The 25109-nt window shown below is 37.2% G+C and overlaps 1 protein-coding gene across 6 annotated transcripts in view; it reads left to right on the top strand.

Annotated features, from left to right (window-relative positions):
• The window catches only part of Nsmce2 (NSE2 (MMS21) homolog, SMC5-SMC6 complex SUMO ligase), a 234385-nt gene that overhangs the window by 93425 nt on the left and 115851 nt on the right, over window positions 1-25109 (top strand). For all 6 annotated transcript variants that reach the window (XM_047553526.1, XM_047553509.1, XM_047553501.1 and 3 more), the window contains exon 4: window positions 1133-1286. In XM_047553526.1, the coding sequence (XP_047409482.1) occupies window positions 1133-1286 (154 nt within the window). The remainder of the gene's footprint in view (window positions 1-1132; window positions 1287-25109) is intronic.

Here is a 25109-nt window from a genome sequence, read left to right as displayed (position 1 = left end):
AAATAAAATTGCTCTAAAAAATAAGAGCAATTGTGTATTACTGGGGCTGTGATAGAAGTCCATTCAAGGCTGGGCACAGTGGTGATTTTGGTGAGCTTTGCTTGGTGACAGGAACATCTGGAAAGGACCAGGATGAAAGAGACCAGTTACTGAGGCCTGAAAGAGCAGCTACAGGGCAGTGCCGAAGCAGCTGCCGGGTTGTCATGGCTGAGGCTGTGATGAGGAAGTAGAGACAATGGCTCCCCTTTTTCAAGGGATTGGAATATAAACAGAAAATGGGGAGAGGAAACAGATTATAAGAGGTTGGTTGTTTTTTAAATATAGGCGTGAAGAACCAGTGTAAACACTTTTTGGGGGAAACAGCCTCTAGAGAGGGAATGTTTTTTCTGAAGGAGATGAAGAAGTAATTAAAATAAGCCTAAGAACACAGTTGAGGAGGGATAGCAGGAGAGAGAGGTGGATGGATGTGTGGTAATGTAAGCAAAGCAAATGTCGATTGACGTCTAGGAGTAGACCAGCGGGGATTCACAGTATAATTCCTCTGGTTTTCTGCATGTTTGAAAATTTAATAATATGGAATAATAATATAATATTTGAGGGAAGGAGGACAGATTGAGGCTTTAGCCTTGAGGGGAACAAGGAGCACACTTACTCCTTTTTGTAGCAGGAAATCGTGGAAGGTCAAAGCTAAAGCCTCCCCTTCTTTTGTAACATAGGAGTCACTATCACTTGCTGTGGCCAAGGGACAGAAGAAGAGGAGCTTTGATAATGAAAAATGGAATAACCAGTGTGGCAAGTGGGAGAGGGCTGAGCAGACCTGGAGGGAAGAGAGGGGTGATGCTCCTGTCCTGATGAGGTTCTTCACTCCGCAACTCTCCCTGGGCTTTCTCAGGGGACAGCAGTTAGTGGGAACATGGAAGAGCTGTATAGTTTTAGAAAAAGGAGGAGTAGGGTGAGTAGCTGAGATGAAGGCTTCCCTTCACTATTTACCAGCACTGTAGCCCTCTGAGGGATTCTCTTTTCTACCTAATAATCTTTTTATTTAAATCTCATGAGCTAAAAAATCATGTTATAAAATCTTACTAGTACTGTTACTACCATTGAACTAAGACAATTTTGTTGTCTTCCTTAGGTAAAAGAAGAACGTCCAGAAAAAATACCAGATTTAAAATTATTGGTGGAGAAGAAATTTTTGGCTTTACAGAATAAAAGTTCTGACACGGACTTTCAAAACAATGAAAAATTTGTACAGTTCAAACAACAGCTGAAAGAACTAAAGAAGCAATGTAAGTCAGCATGCTTTCCTTTGGTTTGGCTTTTTGAAATTAGGGAACTGACTTCATGAACAGTCCCAGAAAACTGATTCTCTGGTGTTTGCTTATCTGCCTGGCTTGAGCCTCTTCCTAAGTTGCTTTTTATTGTTGTTGCAGTTCTGTATTTTGTCTAACTTTTGGTTCAAATCAGCCTGTTCATTTCTGAAAGCCAACAGTTTCCACAAAGTGCTAAGAAAATTCCCCAGCAGTTGAAGAAAGTTACATGTATCATCCCACTGCTGGGGTGGAGAATTGGGAAAACAAAATAATACCGCAAATTATTTTACTAAAATAACAGTGGCATTTTTCAAATCTTAAACTGCTGTGCCAAGCTTTAAGATAACCACACTTTGATTCTCGTTTTACTGCTTTGGAGTGATATTAGCGATGTTTTCTCAAAAAACTTTTTCTTCTCAAATGTGGACCAAAATCCCCTTCACCATATCACCTTTGAGTAGTATACATTCCCATGTGACTTTAGCAGGGCATGGTAGCACATGCCTGTAATCCCAGCTGCTCTGGAGGCTGAGGAGGAAGATTGAGGGTTCAGAGCCAACCTCAGCAAAAGCAAGGCACTGATCAACTCAATGAGACCCTGTCTCTAAGTAAAACACAAAAAATAGGGCTGGGGATGTGGCTCAGTGGGTCAAGTGCCTCTGAGTTCAATCCCTGGTAACACCTCCCCCCGCCAAAAAAAAATTCCATGTGACTTGAAAATTTGTTGCCCTCTTAATAAACTATTATACTTAGGTTTTGAAGGAACATAATTTGGACTTGAAAAGAGAGTAAGGAAATAATTTATTACACAGAAACATTTTATAGAATTTGCCAGAAATAATTTATCTCCTCTGCAAAGTACAGATGCTCTTTCCTTAACAATGTGGTCCTTATAAAAACATTATATGACTTGACTTTTTACATTAACATCTGTTTAGCTCTATTGTCTTTCTTTTTTTTAGGATTGAAGTCTTTTATTCCTTAAAGAATTGAATAGTAAAGCAAAAAATTTTTTCTTTCTTTAACTTTAATCTCTATCACCTTTATTTTCATGCACATGGAGCAAGATGTTGTATTATGTAAGACATAATTCATTTCATGTCTTTATATGTGCTTAGAGATTCATATTTTGAAATAGACTGTCTTTTAAATATAAGCAGTTTCTTTAAATTGATGCTGAGATCTCAAAAAATGACTGAGGAAGCTGCTTTACTTTTGTCTATTTTACAAATAACTTGTTTCACAACTTGAAATATTTTGCAATCATGATGAGACTTTTGCTTTTACAGTAGATTTAAATAGTAAGCATTTTCCCCATATTTTAGGTCTATTTTTTTTGTTGTTGTTCTTCATCAAATACGTGGCTTCCAAAATCTTTCTAATGTAATTTGCACTATTTATCCCCCCAACAGGGAATAATCCCTAGAACAGATAACAATGTGCTTGTAGCTTTCTGATCTTAAGAATGCTAGTGTATTTCAGCTTCACAGTTGGTCAAGAGGGCCAGATGTGTTTTATTTTACTACATGGTGCCAATATTCACAAATTATGGCAGACCTAGCATCTAATTGTAATTCCTGATTTTTAAAGGATTTTATAGTACAGATTGAAGGATTAAATATCCAGAAGAGAAATTTCTTCCTTTTTTGTTATTGTTCACAAAGTTATTATTCCAAAAGAGAAACTATGAAGACTTTTACAATAGTGTACTCCTGGTGAGACATTTTCTAATTAAGAATATAGAATTCAACAAAATGGTGTATGTTGGAGTCATGATTAGTGATTCTTTACTTTTCTCTAAAATGGGGTGTTGGAATGGAGATTTCCCCAGGCCAACACTACACATCCTTTGGATAGACAGTTAAACCTTATAGCAAAGTAAATTTATATTGAAAGGAATGCTTCCTTATGTAAAGTTTCCCCATATATTAAAACACTGGAATTAAAAGAACTTTCCCTATAATTTCCCCTAAAATATTCTTTCAAAAGTTTTTAAAATGCTCTGTAAGCTGTATTCTCTTCCTCCAAAATGGAATGGGTTTTCTTTTTTCTTTTTTTTTTTTTTTTCTTTTTTTTTTTTTTTTTGGTACTGGGGTTTGAACCCAAGGGTACTTAATCATTGAGCTACATCCCCAGCCCTTTTATTTATTTTTTTTTTATTTTGAGACAGGATCTCACCAAGTTGCTTAAGGCCTTGCTAAATTTCAAAGGTTGACTTTGAACTTGTGATCCTCCTACCTCAGCCTCCTGAGCTGCTAGGGTTACAGGCATGTACCACCACACCTGGCTTAAAATGGAATTCTTAGTGTAGCATTGTGAGCACTGCCAATTAAATTTTATCATGTCTAGTGGATTTTATTTCTTAGGTTTAACTGCTTAGCAGTGTCCTGGTTAGGTTTGAGCTCCTACAATATCTGTGATTCCAGGTCAGAGGTACACTGTGATGTATAAATGAGCTAATCTGTTTTGAGAGATGTTCTGAAGATATGGAATTATAATAATTTTTTGTATTTTAAGATTGGAAAATAGAAGCCAGGAAGAGAGATTGCTTCTAGTTGCCTGTTTGACAGTGAAGGCTGAAGTGTTTCAGTTGTTTGGCTATACCTGAACAGTTCATTCATGAAAATAACCGTGGTGTTTTCACTACCTTGATTATGTGAGAACATAAATTCATAGGATTTAATTTTATCAAATCTGGATCCAATCAAAGAAATGCCAGGAAGCTCCTGGGTGAGGAGAGGTCCAGGTGGAGATTGTGTAACAGGAGGGCAGGCCACAGGGCGCTCCCTGACTGTAATTCCCTCTCCCCGATGGAGTGCAGCAGTGGGTCCTCACACCCCTTGGTTCCATACTGCCCTTAATTTTTAAAATTTCTTGAGCACCCTAGAGAACTATGTCTATTGTTTATCATATTAGAAATAAAAACTGAGGGATTTACCTGTTAGTATAAACAGCATTTGACATGAAATCTAACTATACATTTTCCAAAGCTAAAGAAAAGTCACTGAGAAGAGTGGCGCTGTTCTACATTTTTGCCTCCAGCTTAGAGGCAGCTAGAGCCTCATGTGTGCTTCTGCATTTGGTCTGTTGTGATACATTGTTTTAGTTTAAGTAGACTACATTGGTAGATGGACTTGGAGACCACCAGGAGGTCTCACTTTGAAAACCTCAGATCTGGGCCAGGGATTAGTTAATTAGATTTATGGGCCAAATCTAGCTGCCTTCTCGTTTTTATGAGGCCTGCTATAAGAATTTTTTTTTTATATTTTTAAATTTTTGGAATCAAAAGAAGAATAGTATTTAGTGATGTGAAAATTATATGAAAATCTGATTTCATTGTTTATAAACAGTTAAATTAGAGTACAGGCACAGTCACTCACTCGTGTATGATTTGTGGGCGCTTTATACTATAATGGTGGAGTTGAGTAGTTGGGGCGCAGACCATTAGCCCATAGAGCTTATAATATTTACTGTCTGGCTCTTTATAGAAAAAGTTTTACTGATCCCTAGATCAAAACCATATTCAGAAATGAGGGTGGGAGGTGTTTTTTGTTTTTTGTTTTTGTTTTTAGATTTTTTTCCCTCCCAAATATCATCCATTTGTCTCAGGTATGTTCAGAACACTCTGAGCACCCACTGTATATGAATCACTGCAGTTGATGTTCTGAAATGAATAAAAAGTAGGGACCCTGTATTTGGAGACAGTATACAAACATGAAATAATGCAAGAACCATTAATATTGAATCCAAAAAAATACCAAAATCAAAAAGATCAGAAACAAGTGTTATATAATGTGAGACCCAAGTGAGGAGGGTCAAAATAGGAATATAGATTTTATCTTTCATGCTAATCTTGCCTGTCATTTATAAACATCTCTAGAGCAGGATGTTCAGATAGATTCTGAGACTGGGTTCAGGCCCAGCAGGAAAGAATGTACTAAAGGCTTCTAGGTGGAGAGGGAAGGGACAGTACGGGTGCCTAGCCTTTACCTTCCCAAATATAAATTTCACAGATCTGCCATACTCATTTAAAGATATTATATCTCTACAGGTAACATACTTCAGTTGTACATAGCAAAATTTTTTGTGGTTATATCTTATAGGTATTGCTAGACATTAGATTCAGCTTCTTTGAATTAAATGACTTAGAAATCCAGTGGCCTATATAGTAGAGAAAATTATCAGAATTATTACCCAGATTAAATGAAGTGTTGGCTCTTTGTAAACTCTAGAAGCTTGCTTTAAATTCAAGTTATTGAGGAATCTGGCATAGCACTGTGGAAAGAATATGAGCTTAGCAACCAGAAAGACCTGGGTTTGAGTCACCTGGTACGTAGTTTGTTCTCCCTGCAGATGCCACTAATTTTTCTTGCTTCTAATTCTTGGAGTCATGGAAAAATCAAAATTTGTTAAAGATAACTTTTACACCTCTAGATAAGATGACTAAGGTGGTGATGGTGGTGATAACTATGTTAGGTAACAGTTTCACAGAAAATAATTGTTTCCCTAAATAGTAATCATATTCTTACTCAGAAGTTGTCAGAAAATAGTGTGATTTGACTTCAGTAGACACATTCAGGCATTCTTGGATTAAATAATTTTAATTTATTCAAAAGTATGTTAAGGCACACTTTTTGTCTTCAGTTTAAATTGTCTTCACTACTGCAATTATGGTTTCTTGCAGTTTTATCTTCTGGAGAACTTAATTAGAATGAGTGAACACCTCTACGTAGACACTGAAGTCACCAAGAGATATTTCTAGCATCCTTTATCCATTTATTTACCTAATACATGATTAGCAGACATCATAAGTTTTAGTGCATATCAACAAAAGCAGAAATTGAAGATTGTAGGTAATAACTGTACTTAGAAATTTTTAAGGCTTTGTTTTATAGTCAAAAATAAAATTTGAATCTGAGCTCTTTAGTGTTAAAATAATTTAATGTGAAATGTAAATTTATGAGTACATGTAAATTCTGAGTACAAAGCGCGTCTTATTATTTTTTAATTGAAAATTTGCTAACTTGAATTTCACTACAAATTTAGACAGTATAATAAGGTCATTGTTACATGCAGTATATAAAATATGGAGAAACATGGAAATCATTCTTAGTGACGATGATATTTGTATTATATATATTTATATTTACCCTGTATTCTAGTGATGCCATAGATTCACTTTAAACACATCCATTATAGATTGCAAAACTGATTAAAAAGAGAAAGAGATGGATAGCCCCCCAAACACACAAGTAATACAAAAGGATTCACGTGGGGATGCCACCCAGCAGGGGTTCCTCCTCAGAAACATTAGTCGCCTCACTTCATTGTTCCTCCTGGTGACTCTCCCTTTCCTTTAGCATCTCTTCAGAACCAGAGCAGATGATGGGGACTTCCATGTTCTGCTCACTGCTGTATCCTTGTGCTCCAGCATGAGGTTTAGGCCCATGACATTACCATGCAGAGGTCCTTGATGGTCAGCAGAACTTTCAGAAGAACCATCATATGCTTGAGAGCCTCTGTCCTGTCAGAGGTAAAGTGACATGCCTGAGGTTATAAGTTAGTGAACAGTGGAGTCAGAAGCCAGGAGATGCTAGAGAATAAGAGGGGGCATCAGAGCGAGGTATAACTATCCTCTCCTTTCTGTTTTATAAAGTTGTATTTCCCAGGGTAAAGTAGATTTGGGGTGCCAAATAATCAAGTGAAGATAAAGATTAATTCAGCTAGGAGCCTCAGTGCATGCCTGTAACGCCAGTGGTTCCAGAGACTGAGGCAAGAGAATCATGAGTTCAAAGCTGCCTAGGCAAAAGTGAGGTGCTAAGCAACTCAGTGAGACCCTGTCTCTAAATAAAATACAAAATAGGGCTGGGGATGTGACTCAGTGGTTGAGTGCCCCTGAGTTCAATCCCCCCCAAAAAAGTTAAAGATTAACTCAGATTAAAGAACTCTGTAATGGTAGGGTTTTAATCTGGTTACTAAGTTGTTGGCGAGCTATTATATCTTGATAAATGAACTTCTCTACAGTTTCTTTATGCTGAGCAGTTAAGAAACCCATCTGCTTCACATTCTCCTGCAGTTTGTCCCATTCCTGTTGGATGTGATGAAAGTCATAGTGAGGCTCTGAGCACTTGCTGGATTGTGATAACAGCAGGCATTGTTTTGAGTGTCTACTATGCATGGGGTAAGGGACTCGCATACTTCATATACATTACTATTTATTTCTCACAACTCTACTAGATGGCTTTGGCCATTTTGCAGATCAGAAAACAGGCAAAGAGGTGGGGCTGTAACTCGTGGTAGACACTTGCTGGCACAAGCATGAGGCCCCTCAAAAAAAGAAAGAAAAAGTAAAAAGAAGATAAAAGACAAAGACAGAGAGGTAGTATAATTTGTCATAGATCTCAAGTGCTGAAATTCAAACCCAGGTTTGGTGACTCCAAAGCTTATGTTCTCTTCTCCCATACCAAACCAACTCTTGAAGATACTTCATGGTTTTCATCTCTCTCAATTCAGCCATTGCTTTCATTTCTTGAAGAATCTGCTTGTCCTAGGACTCTTGAGTCTTCCAGGTTATAGAACTGCATTGATGTGCCCTGACAACACTGAGGGGAACTTGGCTTTGTTTAACTTAGAAAAAAATTTCATTTTTGGCCAGTTGCATTCAGAAACCAGGGAGTCAGGATGATATCAGACATTTCCTAGCAGTCCTTCTTTTCCAGATCCCACGGTTTTGGCAATGTGTTCAGTAGATAGTACCTAAGAATGATGTTTCCGGTGTGAATATTTGCTATGTTATGACAAAGAGGTAGAGGATATTTATTGCATCACAAGTGTAGAACAAGTTCCATGAAATTTATTTCAAGCATAACAACAATAATCTCTTGCACATATATATCATCTTGCTTAATCTTTACAACATCCATATGTGGGAAAGGAATGCATGAAAAATGCAGGTTCTGTTTTTAGCAGACCAGACACCATATAATAAGAATCATGGAGGAGACATATTTGCCCAGTGTCTCACAGTCAGGAGGCCTCAAGGATAGCAAATGTGTTCACGAGGAAAAGGAAGTTTCAGAATGAGAGATGGCTATAATTAAAGTTAGTAAAGAAAGATTCAGTTATCAAGGGACAAGTGAGTCAGCGGCAAGTTTAAACAACTGTGAACTATGGGTGTTTCTCTCATTGTGACTTATTTTATGAGTGTGATGTTATCCATGCTCAGAAAGCAGCTGGAATCTAAGTACGAAGATCAAATCATGTGTGTCCTAGAGCCAATGGACATTATACTTATGAAAATAATTATCTTGTCGAATTATAATTCCTGAAGTTGGAATGATTGAACTTTTGTAATTGTTAGATATAAAGGGAGTGTCAGGCAAAGTTATTAAATATTTCTAATACTTCATTTTTGAAAGATGTGTATATGTTTGATTTTTTTTAAAGAAATTTTAAATAGAATTTTTGCAGCTCAGTTTATGGTGTGTTACTCTTTGTGCGTAGCAAGTGAGCATGATTTAATCATTAATCATTCTGAAATTTTAAAGAAAAAAATGTACTAAGTTAATAATTATTATTTGGTTTTGAAAGCAGCTATAACTGAAGATTATTATATGTGTATGGCAGCAGTTACACAAGGGGAAAAACTGTAGCTTATGCATATGGAAATTCAGAACCACTGATATGAAAATGTATTGCTAATGAATAACATTTGAAATCAAGCCAAGTGGTATAATTTTGCACATTCAAATAATTATACTAATGACTTGGTACATTCAATTTCAGTGTAAGATTTTAGAAGCATTAATGTGGTACAACAAAAGACCTGACTTAACCACTTATAAATGAGCTGTGTCCCCTCTGGCAACTCAGTGTCTGACTCTGGATTTCATGTCCTCGTGATACTTTGGGACATGCTCTGTTGCTAATGTAGTGCTGCCTTCTCCTCGCTGTCAATTCTAGGATGTTTTCTTTGAAACTCCATATCTGGGAATCTTCTTGAGAGATGTTTTGAAATAAAGGAGCAAAGTTTATTAAATAATCTCTTTTAATATTATTTATAATGAATGTATTAATCATAATATGACAGATTAACAGTAGGTAAGTAAAATATGCTGCTTTGACAGTGAGGTTATTTTGCATCTAAAAATGATGTATGTGAGAATAATTTTAATAACCTTAGGAAATAAATACTTATGCTATTAAGAGTTTTAAAAGGCAGGATACCAAGTTTAGTATGATTGCAGTAAGTATGCATTCATGTAAAGCAGACTTCATCAAAATTAAGACATTCAACTCATCAAAAGATGAGGAAACCATTAAGAAAATGAATAAACTACAGAGGGACAAAATATCCATAAAACATGTATCTGGCAAAGGATGTGGTATATCGTGACTGTGTCAAGAACAACAACTAATAATAAATAGATAGGCACTCTTATTTAAGAAAGCTTCACAAAGGAAGACAGCACGAATGATTAATAATCAGATGAAAATGGTGCATTTTTAAAAACCACATAAACACTGCTGGTTGATAGCAGTATACTGCATCAACCCCATCTCAATGCTATGTTTAAGTTAAAAGGTGTGTATGTGTGTGTGTACTTCACAAACTTTGCAAAATGAGTCTGCATAGTATAATAGTTAGAGAAACAAATTCCCTCAATTCATCCAGAAAGTACTACTAGCTAGGAGTGACAAGCATGCTTGGGAGGATATTCTTTTAGAAAAGAAATAAGTATAAAATAAAACATTAAAAATGCACATTTCTTTTTCCAAGCTTTCAAAAGAATTGGAAGCAGAAAGATGTATGGATCCTTGAGCTCTGCCCAGTGGTGAGGGTGCCCTAAGGTACCCTTTGCCTTGGGTCTTTGCCTATCATGGAGTCACCCTGTTATCTAGTGGGAGGCAGCTTAATGCTCATCATTTGTTATTCTCTCTTGACTCTCATCAAATGAATGTTGTTGGTGGTTTATTTGTCAGTGCCTTGTCACTTTTCCCTTGAAGTATCAGAAAGTATTCATGATTCTTCTATAAAAGGGTTCCCCCCTTGTATATGTTGAAAGAAGAGGGAGGAGACATGTCTACATTTCTATCATAAGACATATTTTCTCTTAGAAAACACTCTTCCATATATGATTGTATTTAATCCTCACAAATGGTTGATTAATACTATTAATCTGTTTTCAGATGAGGTTCTGTGAGATCAAGTGCCCTGCATAATTCTGTCACCATCTCAGATTCTCTTGTGCTCCTGTGATGTCAACACTTTTCCTCATTCCCAGCCCCTGGCAATTACTGTTAGTTTTAACTTTTCCAAAATGTGTAGATGGAATAATACATTATGTAACCTTTTGAGAGGTTTCCTTCACTTGTCCAAATACACTTGAAATCCAACCCTAGTTTGACTGGTCCCAGTAGTTTGTTGTATTTTGTTTCTGAGTTGTCTGTCATATGGGTGGGCCATGGGTTTTTTGTCCATTCCCTGGTTGAATGGCATTTTAGTTGTTTCTAGCTTCTGGCCATTATGGATAAAGCTGCTGTCAGCATTCATGTATAGGTTTTTATGTGGATATAAGTTTATTTCTCTTAGGTAACTATCTAGGCCTAGCCTTGCTGGTTTGTATTCTGAGCATATGGTGTTGACCTTATAAGAACTTGCCTGACTTTTCCAGTGTACAGTCATGAGAGTTCTAGTCGCGGGGCACCCTTACCAACACCTAAGTTATTTTGGTTTTGTTTTTAATTTTAGCCTTTTTAATAAGTTATGCAGTAGTATCTCATTGTAGTTTTTATTTGTTTTTCTAATAATTTAATGTTTTAGGTTTTCATGCCATATTCATGTTTTCCTGGTCATATTATCTCCTACCTTTATTCTTTAATTCTTTCCAAAAACACTGTGGATGCTTCCCACACCAGCAACATTAGCATCACCTGGAAACCTCTTTAAAATGCAAAATTTCAAATTCCACTCAGACTGACAAAATGTGAACCTGGAATTGGGACTGGATTTTTAAAAATCCTCCCAGTGTTTCTCCTGTGTGCCACAGTTTGAGAACCACTGTCTACAGCAGAGGTGCACACCCCCCACTGGGCATCACTGTCAACTTTGAACATTAAAGACAGAACAATTTTCAGCACATAGTCCCCACCCTCAGATTCAGAATCAGAGTTCCTTGATATCTGGTAGGCCTGTAGTTCCCCAGATATTGCTAAGACTTAGTCAGGGTTGAAAACTAATCTGCTAAGCTTACTTAACTAGGATACAAATCTGACACCAACTCCAGATCTCATGCAGCATATTATCTAAAAGGGAAGATCCATGCATACATACCTTAGTGTAGTCTAAGCATATGTAAGTCACGCAGTAGTTACCTAACAAATTAAATTGTACTTGGTGTCCTGGGTTTGACTGTAAGCTAACTATTTTTCTGTGTCTGAGACTCTGTTTTATGTTCTATGTGGTACTTAGCGTTCATTCATTCAGCAGCTGAGTATGCTGAGAATATAGTGGCAAACAAAATATAAAAGTTTGCTCCTGGAGCCTACATTCTGGTCTTTGGCACCACTCACTGTACAGTATTTTGGTAGACGTACAGTACCTTTCTTTGTAATTATAAAACAAATGTGTTTATGCAGATTACTTATTGTCTTAAATGATCATATTTGTCTACTTATTATGTTGAAGAACCATCTTTCAGAATTCTTGTCTTATATTTGTTACAAATTATATTAGTTATTAAGTCCTTTTTTCTGGATAACTTTTTCAATTCATTTATTTAATCAGTATTAAGGCTAGAGATTGTCCAAGCCATGGGAAAATCTTGAAATCAAAATATAAGTTCAGACTGTGGTTCAACCATGCAACAGTTTGTGCTTTTTTGATCAACTCAATAAAATTTTACTTTTCTGTGAAGTATGTAAATAGTAGTAGTATTGATATTATTATTATTATTAGTAGTAGTAGTAGTAGTAGTAGTATTACTAGTTGTAACAGAAGACTAGAGCACAAATTTGTATAAGGATTAATTCGGATACTGTATTTCAAAGTGTTGTATAAATTGTAAATAGTCATCTGATATTTTTTAGCTTGTTAAAGACATTTACTTTAATGATTTTTTAAAATTTGTACCTAAAGTGCATACAAATAAACATTTGAAAAGTCATTATCAATTGGCATGAATTCTTAGGTGCAAAGAAATAAACACAGTTTGGGTCATTTTGCTAAAGTGTTAAGAGATTTTATGGAGGATAAAACATTGCTAGACTGTCACGTAGTTAAGGAATGTTCTATAATTGGCAAGGGTGTGAACAAAAAATGTTGATAAGGTAAGAAATCATTTTTCAGTACAGTATTGGTTTTGGCAGCCTTTTCTTGATAGGGAGGCAGAGATTGAAGTGTCAAGAATAGTACTATTCACATATATAATGAACCACCCTGTACCCTGATAAAAATATATTCATTGTAAGCAAATGTAATGGAGCTGCAGCTATCACGGTGTGCTACGTGGAGTTTCAGCGTATTAGGGATTCTTTTATAGACTTATGTTAGATTTAAGTGGGGAGAACAGATTCTACTATTTGATCTTGGGTATTTAGTTAGCCTTTAAAAACTCATCACTTGATGACTTATTTAAATATATACTTCATATATATATTTTGAGTCCCCTCATCTCATCCAGTCTCCTTCTAAGAGTTTTATCACACCCAGGGGCATTCATTGCATGGCTAAGATCTGGAACTGGGAAGGAAGGGAAGTAGAAATGGCTCTTACTGAGAAATAACCCATATGGGCACCACATTCGGCCCACAGCTGCTTTTTGTTTGTTTGTTTTTGGTACTGGGGATTGAACCCAGGAGTACTAGGCCACTGAGCTATATATCCCCAGTTCTTTTTATTTTTTATTTTGACACAAAGTCTCATTAAATTGCTGAGGCTGACCTTGAACTTGTGATCCTCCTGCCTCAGCCTCCCAAGTCCTGGGATCACAGGCGTGGGACATTGGGCACAGTAGCCCATAGATCCTTGAGACACATTGCCCATAATTCATCCTCACTTAAAAAAATGTTAATAGATTTTATTTTTTAGAGCAGATTTGTGTTCATAGCAAAATTGAGTAAAAATTACAGGGATTTCCCATGTGCCCTTTGTCTCCCCATACCTGCATGCATAGTCTCCTCCATTATTATTTTTTTCAGTGAGTAGGAACCTACATTGTGTAGAGCACTGTGCTGGGGACATAAACAAGACTGGTCACTTGAGGTTTCTGGGTCCTAGAACTTGGCATGCAAAATCAGGAGAAAAAAAGTGGGAGAGTGGCATGGGGGTCAGTGAAAGATTTTGAGTCTAGTTTTCCAAAATAAACATACTCAAGTTATTTTTTTTAGTTGTATATATTGAGATATTTATTGTTAAATATTTGTACATGCACATCAAGCTATTTTTTAAAATAAAATAATAGAAGTTTGAGGGTCAGATAAATTAATCAGCTTTCTTTGCTGCTGGGTTCCTTCCTCTTTGTTTTGCTATTGACATTTGGTTAGCATGTCAGTTCAGAGAGAGGAGGCATTTGTCTCCTTGATCTTCTGTATCCCCAGTGCCTAGAACAGTACCTGGTGTGGCCTCAGGGCTCCATGTGTCTGGGGGGTTAATGAAGGACTACATTCAACAATTCAACAATCTTTTTTCACCTCAAGGGACAGATAGTCCTTAACAAATACTTTGACACATACTAGTCCTGAGAATGCAAGGGCAGGGCTGTGTCCCTTTTCCCCAAAGTCACCTTGTCAGATCCGGGCAGCAACCATGCTCTGAGTACAGAGTGTTGCGGCAGTTGGCTGGAGGTGTTTCCAGACTTCCTGGCAACTTTCCTCACCTAGAGTGATCATAGGTCCTTTTGATGGAAAGTTCTTCCTTCTTCTTTCCTTAGGGGACACTATATTTTGACTTAAACTTTAGTCACATAAAGTAAGAAACAAGTTGAACTCAGGAATTTTTAATCTCTTCTTACAGCCATCAGAACTATTGGCATCAGATCTGCTATTTTGCTGCAGTCATTATTCTCCCTCCCCTACACCACTTTACAACCCACCAACCTCCTCGCCAGCCATTGTTCTGTTGTTATTAGCCCGCAAAATTCCACTACTTAATAATGGCTCCCCCGCCATCTCTCTCTCTCTCTCTCTCTCTCTCTCTCTCTCTCTCTCTCTCTCTCTCTCTCTCTCTCTCCCTCTCTCCCTCTCTCACCCCCTGTGGGCAGACTCTCTGCCTGTCTGCTTAATAAAGTCTCTTGAGTGAGTTCCCAAGTCCGGAGTGGTTTCTGGGTGCTTTTAAGAACAGCTTCCATCTTTCCTGTTATAGTCTTATAGAGTCAAGAAAATGTAGAAACTCGTTTAGGGATGTTTTCCTTTTGCTTCAGATCACATTTGATTTATTTTATATTTATCAAAAGCAGAAAATGACTCCTGCAGAGAGATGGGTAAGGATAACCAGCTAGTTAATGAGATGCGCTGTCTAGTCTCATTCCTACAAACTCTGCCATTCCCTCTCTCCTGCTTCTACTGCGACAACTGCTGAATTTCCCATCTTACCATCAGCCTCCTACATGCTCCCTACTTTGAACTTGACTCCTGCCAACTTCCACCAGAGCAAGTGATCTTTCCATAGTATAGGTCTGGTTATGCTTGTTCGAATGAAGCTGGCAGGAGTCAGGTAATGGTCTTTTGGTGGCTCCCCTCAGCCCTTCTAGAATATTAAAGGCCCTTCTGACACCAGGCTCGTTTTCTTTCTCTCCATTTTGATCTTTAGCCTTTGACCCAGATATTTGTAATTCCTAGAAAGTACCGTGTTCTCTTTTACCTGCAGACTCCCACACTTGCTGATCTCATCCTGGAATATTCAACCCCCTCCCCTCTCTCCCCCTGGTTAAGGCAAGCCCATCTTTGTGCCTCCCCACAGACACCACTGACTTCTGGGAGGCCTCCCTGACGTAGAGTCAGTGCACATCTGTGATGTGAGCCCAATAAGGGAGACTTGGTCTGGACAGGACTGGACTGTCTTATAACAAAGACTGGAAAAGTTGATGTGTGAGAGTTTTGGAAGGAAGAGGAATTTGAGGCACATGTTATGGCATCTTTAAAAAATGCTGGCTTTCTTATTTTAATACAGTATGCAGAATAGAACCCAATATTGTAATGTCCAATCTATAATCTAATATTTGAACAAGTGTTCTACTGTCCTTTAACCATATCTGTAACATACTGTTTCCTGTTTTTGATAGCAGTTCACCCCAGCAGATATACTGTAAGTACTCAACTTTCTCATCTTACCTGACTCATTTTGACTTGAATAGCAAGTTCCCCATGACCCCACCTGTAAAAATAGAAAGCATATTATTATGTTTTCAGAATATCAAGGGACTGGGGTTGTGGCTCAGTGGTAGAGCACTTGCCTAGAATGCATGAGGCACTGGGTTCGATCCCCAGCACTACGTACCAAAAAACCTAAATAAACAGAATTCCAGACTCTGAGAAATAGTGAGCTCTTCTTTGCTTCTGCTGTCATGACCACTGGCCTGGTAGTGGCAGCCATAGTGGGAGAAGCTGAGGAGGCCTGAGGGATCAGAGGCCTGAGAGAAGTGCTCCAGTATAGGCTGTCAACACTGTTGCTGTAACTAACAAAACACACCAGCCACTTCTGAGCATTTAGCTTGAGTTTTTTTAGTACAACAATAATTTAAAGTAATTGTAATTGGCTGAATATTAAAGGTTCAGGATGTGTGTCAAGACTCTTTCCAGGTAAATATACTTTTGGGGATCAAGTCTAATATGATAGTTCCAAACCAAATGCTTTATGTTCAAAGATATTTTTCTATAATGTTTAATCGGAAAATTCAGAAATAGTCAAAACTCTGTTGACCTTAGCAGACTGTTATTACAAACAAACATGATTATTAAAAAAAGAAATAGTCAAGAGCTTTGTAAAATTATTTATCTACAAAATGGGACATTTAAAATGTTTAAGCAGTCTAGTTTAATAATGCATGCCTGTAATCCCAGCAACTCAGGAGGCTGAGGCAGGAGGATCACAAGTTCAAAACTAGCCTCAGCAACTTATTTTGAGACTTTGTCTCAAAATAAAAATATAAAATAAAAGGGCTGGGGATGTAGCTCAGTGGTCAAGTGTCCCTGATTTCAATCTCTGGTGCAAAAAAAAAAAGTTTTATAATATTAAATTTTTTTTAACTTTCTTTTATTTTGATTCTTTGTACACAAATGGGGTACAACTGTTGTTTCTGTGGTTGTACACGAAGTCATACCATTTGCATAATCATACATGCAAATAGGGTAATGATGTTTGTCTCATTGTATTATCTTTCCTTCCTCCCGCCCCCTCCCCACCCCTCATTTCCCTCTACCCAATCCATCCTTCTTCTGGTCTTCTCTTACCTCCATCGCCCCCCCTGTTATGTATCATCATCTACTTATCAGAAAAATCATTCAGCCTTTGGTTTTTTTGGGATTGACCTGTCTCACTTAGCATGATATTCTCCAACTCCATCCATTTTTAATATTAAATTTTAAACAGTATAAAATTGTGTATGTGTGTTTTCTGATGACCATCACCATTAAACCATAAATGGAAATGAAAAAAAGACTTAAGACATGAGGAATAAGTAATCTAGTTATATTGGACCATAAGAGCATAGAAGAAAAGAAGCCAGGGTAAGTTAGGACTGAATCGTGGAGTTACTTGTTGCCTTCAGTAGGATACTGTAGTAAGTAATGGGGAATATTGAAAGGTTTTCATCAGCTGAGCCATCTGATTAGATTTGAACATTATGAAGGTAAATCTGATTGTTGTCCACAGGGTAAATTGGTGTGGGAAGAGGTCTTGATACTGCAGACCAGACAAGTTCCGATGATATCCTGAACTCTACCCTAGGCTAATTGGAAAGGAGAGAATGGATGCAAGAAGTGTTGTGGAGGTGGAATCTGTAGGATGTGTCAACTTATTTAATATTACAGTAGACCTCAGAGAATAAGGAGTTGAAGGTGGTTCTGAGGTTTTTAGCTTGGGCAACTGGGGGGATAGTGACACCATTTAACAGTAGTAGTATGTCCCGTGAAAGAGCAGGACTTTAGATGGGGGACTTCAGTGTTAAATATATTGAATTTCCTTTTACCAGGGATTCACAACTTCTGAGTCTGAGCAGAAAGTTATGCATAATTTTCATATTTTAAAATTCACAAATGAAATTTCATAATCTTACAAGATGGGAATGGACAATGGTATTAGTCATTTTTATTTATTGTGATAATATTCCATTGCTAGTATTGTTTGAGTTTCTTCCTTGTTTCTTTTCCCCCCTCCCACAAATTGGTATTTAAAGTAATGAAGAGTAACAGTCAAACCTGACTTCCCCTATCCAACTTCATGAGCAAGAAACATGTTTTGTGGTTTTTAAAAAATTCTCATGGCATATGAGGGGATAGAAATAAGTAAAGGAAAGACAGTGGAATGAATCTGACATAATTTCCTCATGTACATATAAAAACAACACAGTGAATCCTACCACTTATAAAATGGGCAAAATTTATACCCAACAAACATTTATTATTGCTTTTAATTGAAGATAGTGCACAGATGAATACAACTTAGTCCTTTTAAGGGAACAGAGAAATAATGTATTTTTTTGTTTGTGTTGCTGGGGATTAAACACTTTCAGACAAATGCTACTGAGCTATATCCCCAGTCCTGAGAAATAAATTTAAAGAAACTAAGTCAGAGCAAAATAAGTGCCATGAAAGAAATTTAAATGGCGTGCTATTGAATTAGAAAAGGAATGAGGGGGGAAAAGTGTCGAGTGCCAGAATATGTAATTCATATAATTAAAACCTAAGGAAGGGGATCTTTGAAACCAGAGTGAGGCTTCATAGAGAAAAACAAGACTTTGAAGAAGAGATAGAATTTGAGTAAGCAGAGAGGTGAGGATTCTACTCAATTTAGAATTGAGTTGTGTTTTCCCAAGAGGGTAATTATTTAGTTAAAGAGAGGTTCTTCAAGTGGCAAAATAAAGAGCATGAGATAATAGAACTGTGGAAAGACTAGCAAGCTGTGTGCAGGAGCACAGCTGGCCAACGCATCCCTTCCACAGGGTGCAAAGGCTTCATTTTGTTTAATCAGGCTTTGGTAGGAAATTTTAGTAAAGAAAGTACACATTTCTTTTTTATTGAACAATGCTGTCTGTAACCATATATTAATTTAAAACAAGAGAAACAAATAATGTGTATCCTTTCTGGCAAGGAAATCCAAACTTAACAAAAGTAAGGAAACCCCCGTTGAGTAATGTCAGCTGGTACTTTCTGCAGGTATATTTGGATCTTCTTAATGGCAACTCTGGTAGAAATAATTGGGGAATTTCCTTTCCTCCATTTGAAAGGCAAATTTGCTTTATAAACCTTTGATTCTAACTGATTCTTTAAACAATTTAAACTATTTTGAGGAGAAGAATCAGTTAGAATGCATTTTAGTTAAAGCTAATTGGATAGTACAGTACTTAAACATTTATCAATTGCCAAAGTGTTTGCTATAACTATGTAATTAGTAATAAAATGTAAGAATAATATTTTAACTAAATCAAGGCAGTCTTTTGATGTTAAAGGTACATTTAAAGTACTGTGACAAATCAGTCCCATTATCTGGTTTATCATTGCCTTTCCTATTCAGAAGTATTTAGTAATTGTCTAACTTAAATGCCACCATGTTATGAATTTCTGTAGAATTGTTTGAGAGAATTATTTTTACTACCTCAATTATTTTTAGTGATAGGAATTTGGGCAATTAATAGTAGTTTTGTTCATTTCATTTCTTTTGATAGCTGAAGTATATGTTCATTTTAAAGAGAATATCACAGGATTATTCTAAGTTACAAATGATAGCGTATTTTGCAAGGTGCAAAACCCATGCAAATAAATAAAAAGTGGTGTTATTGTTCTGAGATTAGCATTTGTTCTTTCAGGGTCTCTATATAGAACAGCAGTAGTTCATTGCTTAGACTTTACAGCTGCATGTTCTGGTATTGATTCAGGGTTCAGCCCTTACTAGCTGTGTAACCCATTGTTAAGTTTCTAAACCTTTATGTGCCTGTTTCTCCGTCGTTAAATGGCATAATAATAGTATATCTTCTTCAAAGGATTATTGAGAAGATTAAATGAATTAATATGTGAAAGTCACTTATAGCAGAGCATGGCACATAGTAAGTACTGTGTGTTAACTGGTTTTCATCATCATCATTGCTTCCTCATGTAGCATAGGTAGGAAATACTGTTGGGTTTATGCTAAACATGTCTTTCTCTAAAGAATTCTTTCCTTAGTTAAAGAGAGGTTTGTATTTTCTTCAGATGGGGAGCTCATTGGGGTTAAGGACTGAACCTCATCAGTTTTATGTTCTCAACTTTTGACGTAGTTCCTAGATCATGATAGTTGATTGACAAGTGAGTGGATTCTATTATACATTTATATGCATGATCAATGAAGAGAAAAGTCCTATGGGAGAAGTATAGAAAAGGAAGTACTCAGTATCTACCCGATGTTATTCTCATTGGTATCCACCTTACTCTTTTAACCCAAAAGTCTCACCTCATCTTCTTTTCTCCCTCGCCAGTCTGACCTCAAGTTTACCCTCCCAGCCTTGCACAGCCCTCTGTTCCCTGGATTATTTCATTCAGCCTTCCTTCTGTGGGAAACCTTCAGTAACCACAACTTCCTAGACACTCTCATCTGTTCCAGAGCACTCTTTGTATGTGTCTTCCCTGCTTCTCTTCAAAGTTCTTATCTTTTTAATCGGGAGGTAGATGCACATAGCACAGTATTTATAAAGTACAGAAGACTAGTGGTGGAAAGTGGACCTCCCTGGGTGCTATTCTGTTACCAATTCCTATGTGTCCCCAGAGAAATATTCCCCATGTTGGGATGTGTGTATTGATGGTAGCATACGAGACACTGCATTCTACTTTGCTTCTTTCACATAGTATGTTTTGGATATACTGCTTCCTTCTTTTTAATGGCTCTGGTTTATAAGCAGTGCTTGGTAATGGGGATAGTTGTTCTTTGGCTATTACCAACATTGCTGCAATGCAGTCTTAGACGTAGCAAAGTCCACAAAACTAGGCCTGTTTTTCTAAGGTAAATATTGGTGGGATTTCTGAGTCAAAGAAAGTGCATATTTAGATTTTTTACAAGCTGCCTTTCATAGAGATCATTGTATTAAATCACCATCGACAGCACACAGGAGAACCCATTGCCCACATACTTGCCAGCTGGCTGGACTCTTAAGCCTCTTGTTCTGTGCCACTTACCATATCCCAGATAAGCTGCTGTGATTCTGCATCATATTTTGTGCTGTCCTTTAGATATTTCTGTCCTATCTCCTTCATCTTACACTACCTTTTTGCAATCTCAGATAATCTCATATTTTCACTGACTTTCCTACATTCCTTAGCTTCTAGGAAGGTTCTCATTTGTGATATTCCATCCCATTGACATGTACCTGTGAGACCTGGTATCTCTTCAAGTTTTGATGTGATAAATGTAGTCACTGCATTATGCATCTTTGCATTGGTTTCCCCTTTGCTTACACACCACAGTGTTCTGTAACTGTCTGTGGATTGATTAGCCTAAGTGGCTAAAGTCTACCTGTATGTGTAATTTTGAACAAGAGAGAGTGGTTGCTTCCTAATTTTTTACTAGTTTCTGCCTTTGTGTTAAAGATTGTAATTAGCATTGTCATATATGTTACCACATTTATGAATCTCTCAGTGTTCAAACTGGCTCTTTTTACTGACTTTTTACCTTGTTACAGATGTGAAAACACATTCAGTTAAAGGAATCTAGGATTTTATGACTTGCTTCCTAGTGGTTTTTAGTAGTCTTTCTGGATCCACCTGGAGAGCTGGATGAGTTAGGTGGGAAGAATCTTGAAAAAGATGCCACCCCCGGGCAATGAGGGAAGCTCAGGGACTTGGTAGAGCTAAAAGTGTGTCCCCTCCGCGGCTGGACAGCCACAGGCAGGCAGCCATGCAGGGAGGCTGAGCTCATGGCCAGGTGGTGCGGGCTTGTCTCTAAAGGGCACAGTGAGAGGAACAGAGTGGGGAGCAAAGTTGTTGACCCAGCTGAAGACTGAGCAGAGGGTTCAGTACTTAAATATTAAACCACTGAAAACTGTGGCCAGAGTATGAACTGTTTGGACATATTGGATAGTTTTAAATTAGGTAGTTTCAAATTAGATATTTGGATAGTTTCAAATCTGGTTGATCAGGTGGAAAAAAAAAAAAAACATAGGCCCCAGAACTGTACTCATAGAATCAAATAATCCTTTTATTAAATGCATTTATATAATGTACTTACTTATACATTATATGTAATATATTACATATTTCTGAACTTAGAGTAGGATATGTCTGCTGTACACTGTTGTACAACTGTACAGTTTCTTCTGCACATAACAGAAGCACTTGGCTTTGTGTGTGTGTGTGTGTGTGTGTGTGTGCGCGCGCGCGGGATTCTAGCCCAGTTCTAATCACCAGGGCCTTTTGCTAATTCAAGTGCTCAAGGTAGGCAAGCAGAGGCCTTGTTCTCTTGCTCATAGCATACAGCTAAGGTAAAGAACACCCTCTAATCTTTTTTTTTTTTTTTTTTAACTTAGTATCAATGTGTAATAATATTTACTGGTCCCAAACTTACATTCAGCAGTAAATGATAACTGGTCACGATTTAATTCCCTTTTACAAAATGAGAGTGGGGGGAGAGGGAAGAGTTTCAGTATTTGGCTTTGAAGTAGTAAACCTGTGTGAAAAAGAAATCTTGAACACTTGTGCTTTTTTCTTTTTAAACTTTTATTCTCCACTGTTTGACTTTCCCTGAAAGGACACAAAAAACAAAATGAATTGTGACATTGAAGAATATTCACATCCAGTAGTGTAAATAACACTAGTCACATTTTTCATTGTATTCTTATTTGGCCAAAGGGTTAGTCATTCTGAAGTGTAATTTCACCCACCATGTCTGTCATTCTTATGCCTAAGCTCCTCTCTGGTATATAAATTTTTGTGACGTGATTTGGCTCAAATATATTATACTAAAGAGTATTTGAGTTCACATAAGGCACTCATTCATCTCCCCTCTCTCCCTCACCTCTTCATCCCTTCCTTCCTTCCTTTTCTCCAAAGCTTGCAGAGGTCTGCAGTCCACATCTAGCCTGAAGCATACGTTTTGTTCCCCTCACTGGTATTAGGGTTTGTTACCATTATGTGCATTTAGATAGGAGTTGGTCCTTACATAGCAGTTGGGCCTCAGTCGCCATTTATACCATTCCCTTTTGTTTTCTGATAGTTCACTTTGACTATCTTTCCTTGTAGGCATTCAAGTTTGCATTTCTTGCTTTGCATCTAGAATACTCTGAATATAGAATTAAGGTAGGAAATTAGAAAGGAATCAAAAAATTTCTGTCCCTCAGAGCTTTACAAAGAAGCAGTTTATTTTAACTAAGAACTCTTATATTCAAATTATAATTCTGTACCAATATCATTCCTTTAAGTACTCTTCATATTTAATTACTGTTAAGCTGGGCTGCGCCTCAGCACAATAAATAGGAGGTTAGTAGGCAGAATTAGGGAAGTGTCTCAAGGTTTAGAGAACCAAAGTTGAGTAATAGGCCAGTGCCTTCCAACCAGAATATACACAAACACTGAGGGCAAGACAAGTCATAGGTCACAGCAAGATTGGCAGACTAGGGATTAACAATAGCATCCACAGCCCACAGGAACAAGTTCATCCAAAATCCAGCCTTTGGGTCTAGGAGATACATGGGGAATAAAGGGATGAGATCTGATTCTGCAGGAAAGGAGGCTGAACTAGCAAGGAGGCTGATTAGTGGAAGCTCAACAGCCCCACTGTTTAAGGCAACAGGTCACTGGGGAGTCAATACAGGGCAGTGCACAAAAGAGAGTTTTCCGCAGGGCAGCCCCTTTGCCTTTGCTGATAATTTTTTTTTTTTTTAATTAACACACTTTATTTCTTAGAACACATTTAAATTTGCAGAATTGAATGGCTGGTAGTGAGTTCCCATATGCTGTCTCTCTCCTGACCAGCTTCCCCTGTATTTAATTTAGAGGGCAATTGATAGATTCCTGTTACCTGTAGTCCGTCAGATGTGAAATTGCTGAATCAGATGATTTGGACAAATGCATAATGTTCTGAATCTACCATAAACAATAGTTTCACTTTTCTAAAATTCTCACGACTCAGCTTTCACTCCTCTCCCACCTTAACTTTGGCTTAGATTTGAAAGCTCCTTTTGTGGAGATTTAACTGCTGTTTTCCTCTCTTAACTTTCAGGTAAAAGTGAGTGAGTAAGATCGGTGATTAAGCAAATCAGAAAAGAAGTATTCTGATAAATTACTTACAGTCCCTTAGGTCTTGAGATTTTGAAAGTTACCCACACAATTAACATACATGCAGGTAACAAACATATAACTTTAGCATGGGCTTCAGGTGCTTTGTGGGCATGCAGTTATGTACTGCGTCCATTTAGCCCACAAAGATCTGCTAAACACCTGTATGCCAAGTCTTGTACTAGCTATTTTCTATGGTAATTAAAGTGTCCATTCAAGAAGTTTCCACCATTTCCATCACCAAGGTAACCCTTGGACAGTTGATCCTCAGAGCCATATATTTTGAGAGATCTATTACATAACTTGTGCTAGACTTTTTCAAAAATATGAAAAATAGTCTTTGAATGGCCAGTATAATTAGGGGGGACCCCTTTAGGTCTAGGGATCTTGATAAGAGAACCGATCATCTTTTTGTTATTGTTGCTCATTTGTTTTTATTTTTATTCAGAGCATGAGTCTTTGATTAGGCTGTATATCTGTGTGACTGTCATGGTGTCATCACAGCTGTGCCAGTATCCTTTGTGTGTTGTTTTCTAGACTGTCCTTGCTCAGGTTACAACTTCTACAGTCTCTAGAAGGCTTGCTGATCCAGCCTTTTCCATTATGCTATGCTCCCTCTGTTGCAGTAACTATTGAAATGGTAAAATCAGTAAATAAACTCATCATTAGATGTATGTGTACACACACACACATGTATATAATCAATCACTCAGATAGAAAATAAATCAAAGAGAAGGCTCCTGCCTCTCAGGAGCCTGTGGTCCTTAAGGTAGTGTTCTCCATGCTGTTTTGATTGTTCACCCCCATATGAACTTCCTGATATTTTGCTTATTCTTGTTATACACATTCTGTAAAATGTCAGTATGTACATTATGAATGAGACTTAATTTTTCTCATTTTCTTAGGTAAAAGTTAGTTATAAATAGAACTTTTAAGATTTTGCATACACTGAGAAATGTGCATCCCACGTTAGAAACTTCTGCTAATCAAAACTAATTGGCTGTTTGATTATTTTTGCAGATCAGAATACTAACCACTGTGTATGACTATAGTATAGATTCTGAAGATCTGCCAAGGTTCTAATAGCTATACTCAGATTTAACAAGGGAAAAGTTCTAGCATCTGTCCCTTCCACACCTTTCTAATTCACCATGCTATTCAAGTATAAAAATTCATGTGCATCTGAAATAGAAAAAACATATTCTGAAAAATTGAGACTTTTAAAAAATCAATTTAGTATGGAGTTTCAGTTTAGCAAGATGAAAAGTTCTGGAGATCTGTTTCACCACATTGTAAATGTACTCAATACTAATTGTTATCATCAGCTTTCTGTGACAAAATACCTGA

The sequence above is a fragment of the Sciurus carolinensis genome, chromosome 1 (assembly GCF_902686445.1).
Source record: "Sciurus carolinensis chromosome 1, mSciCar1.2, whole genome shotgun sequence".
NCBI lineage: Eukaryota > Metazoa > Chordata > Mammalia > Rodentia > Sciuridae > Sciurus > Sciurus carolinensis.
This window is presented reverse-complemented; position numbering and strand designations above follow the sequence as displayed.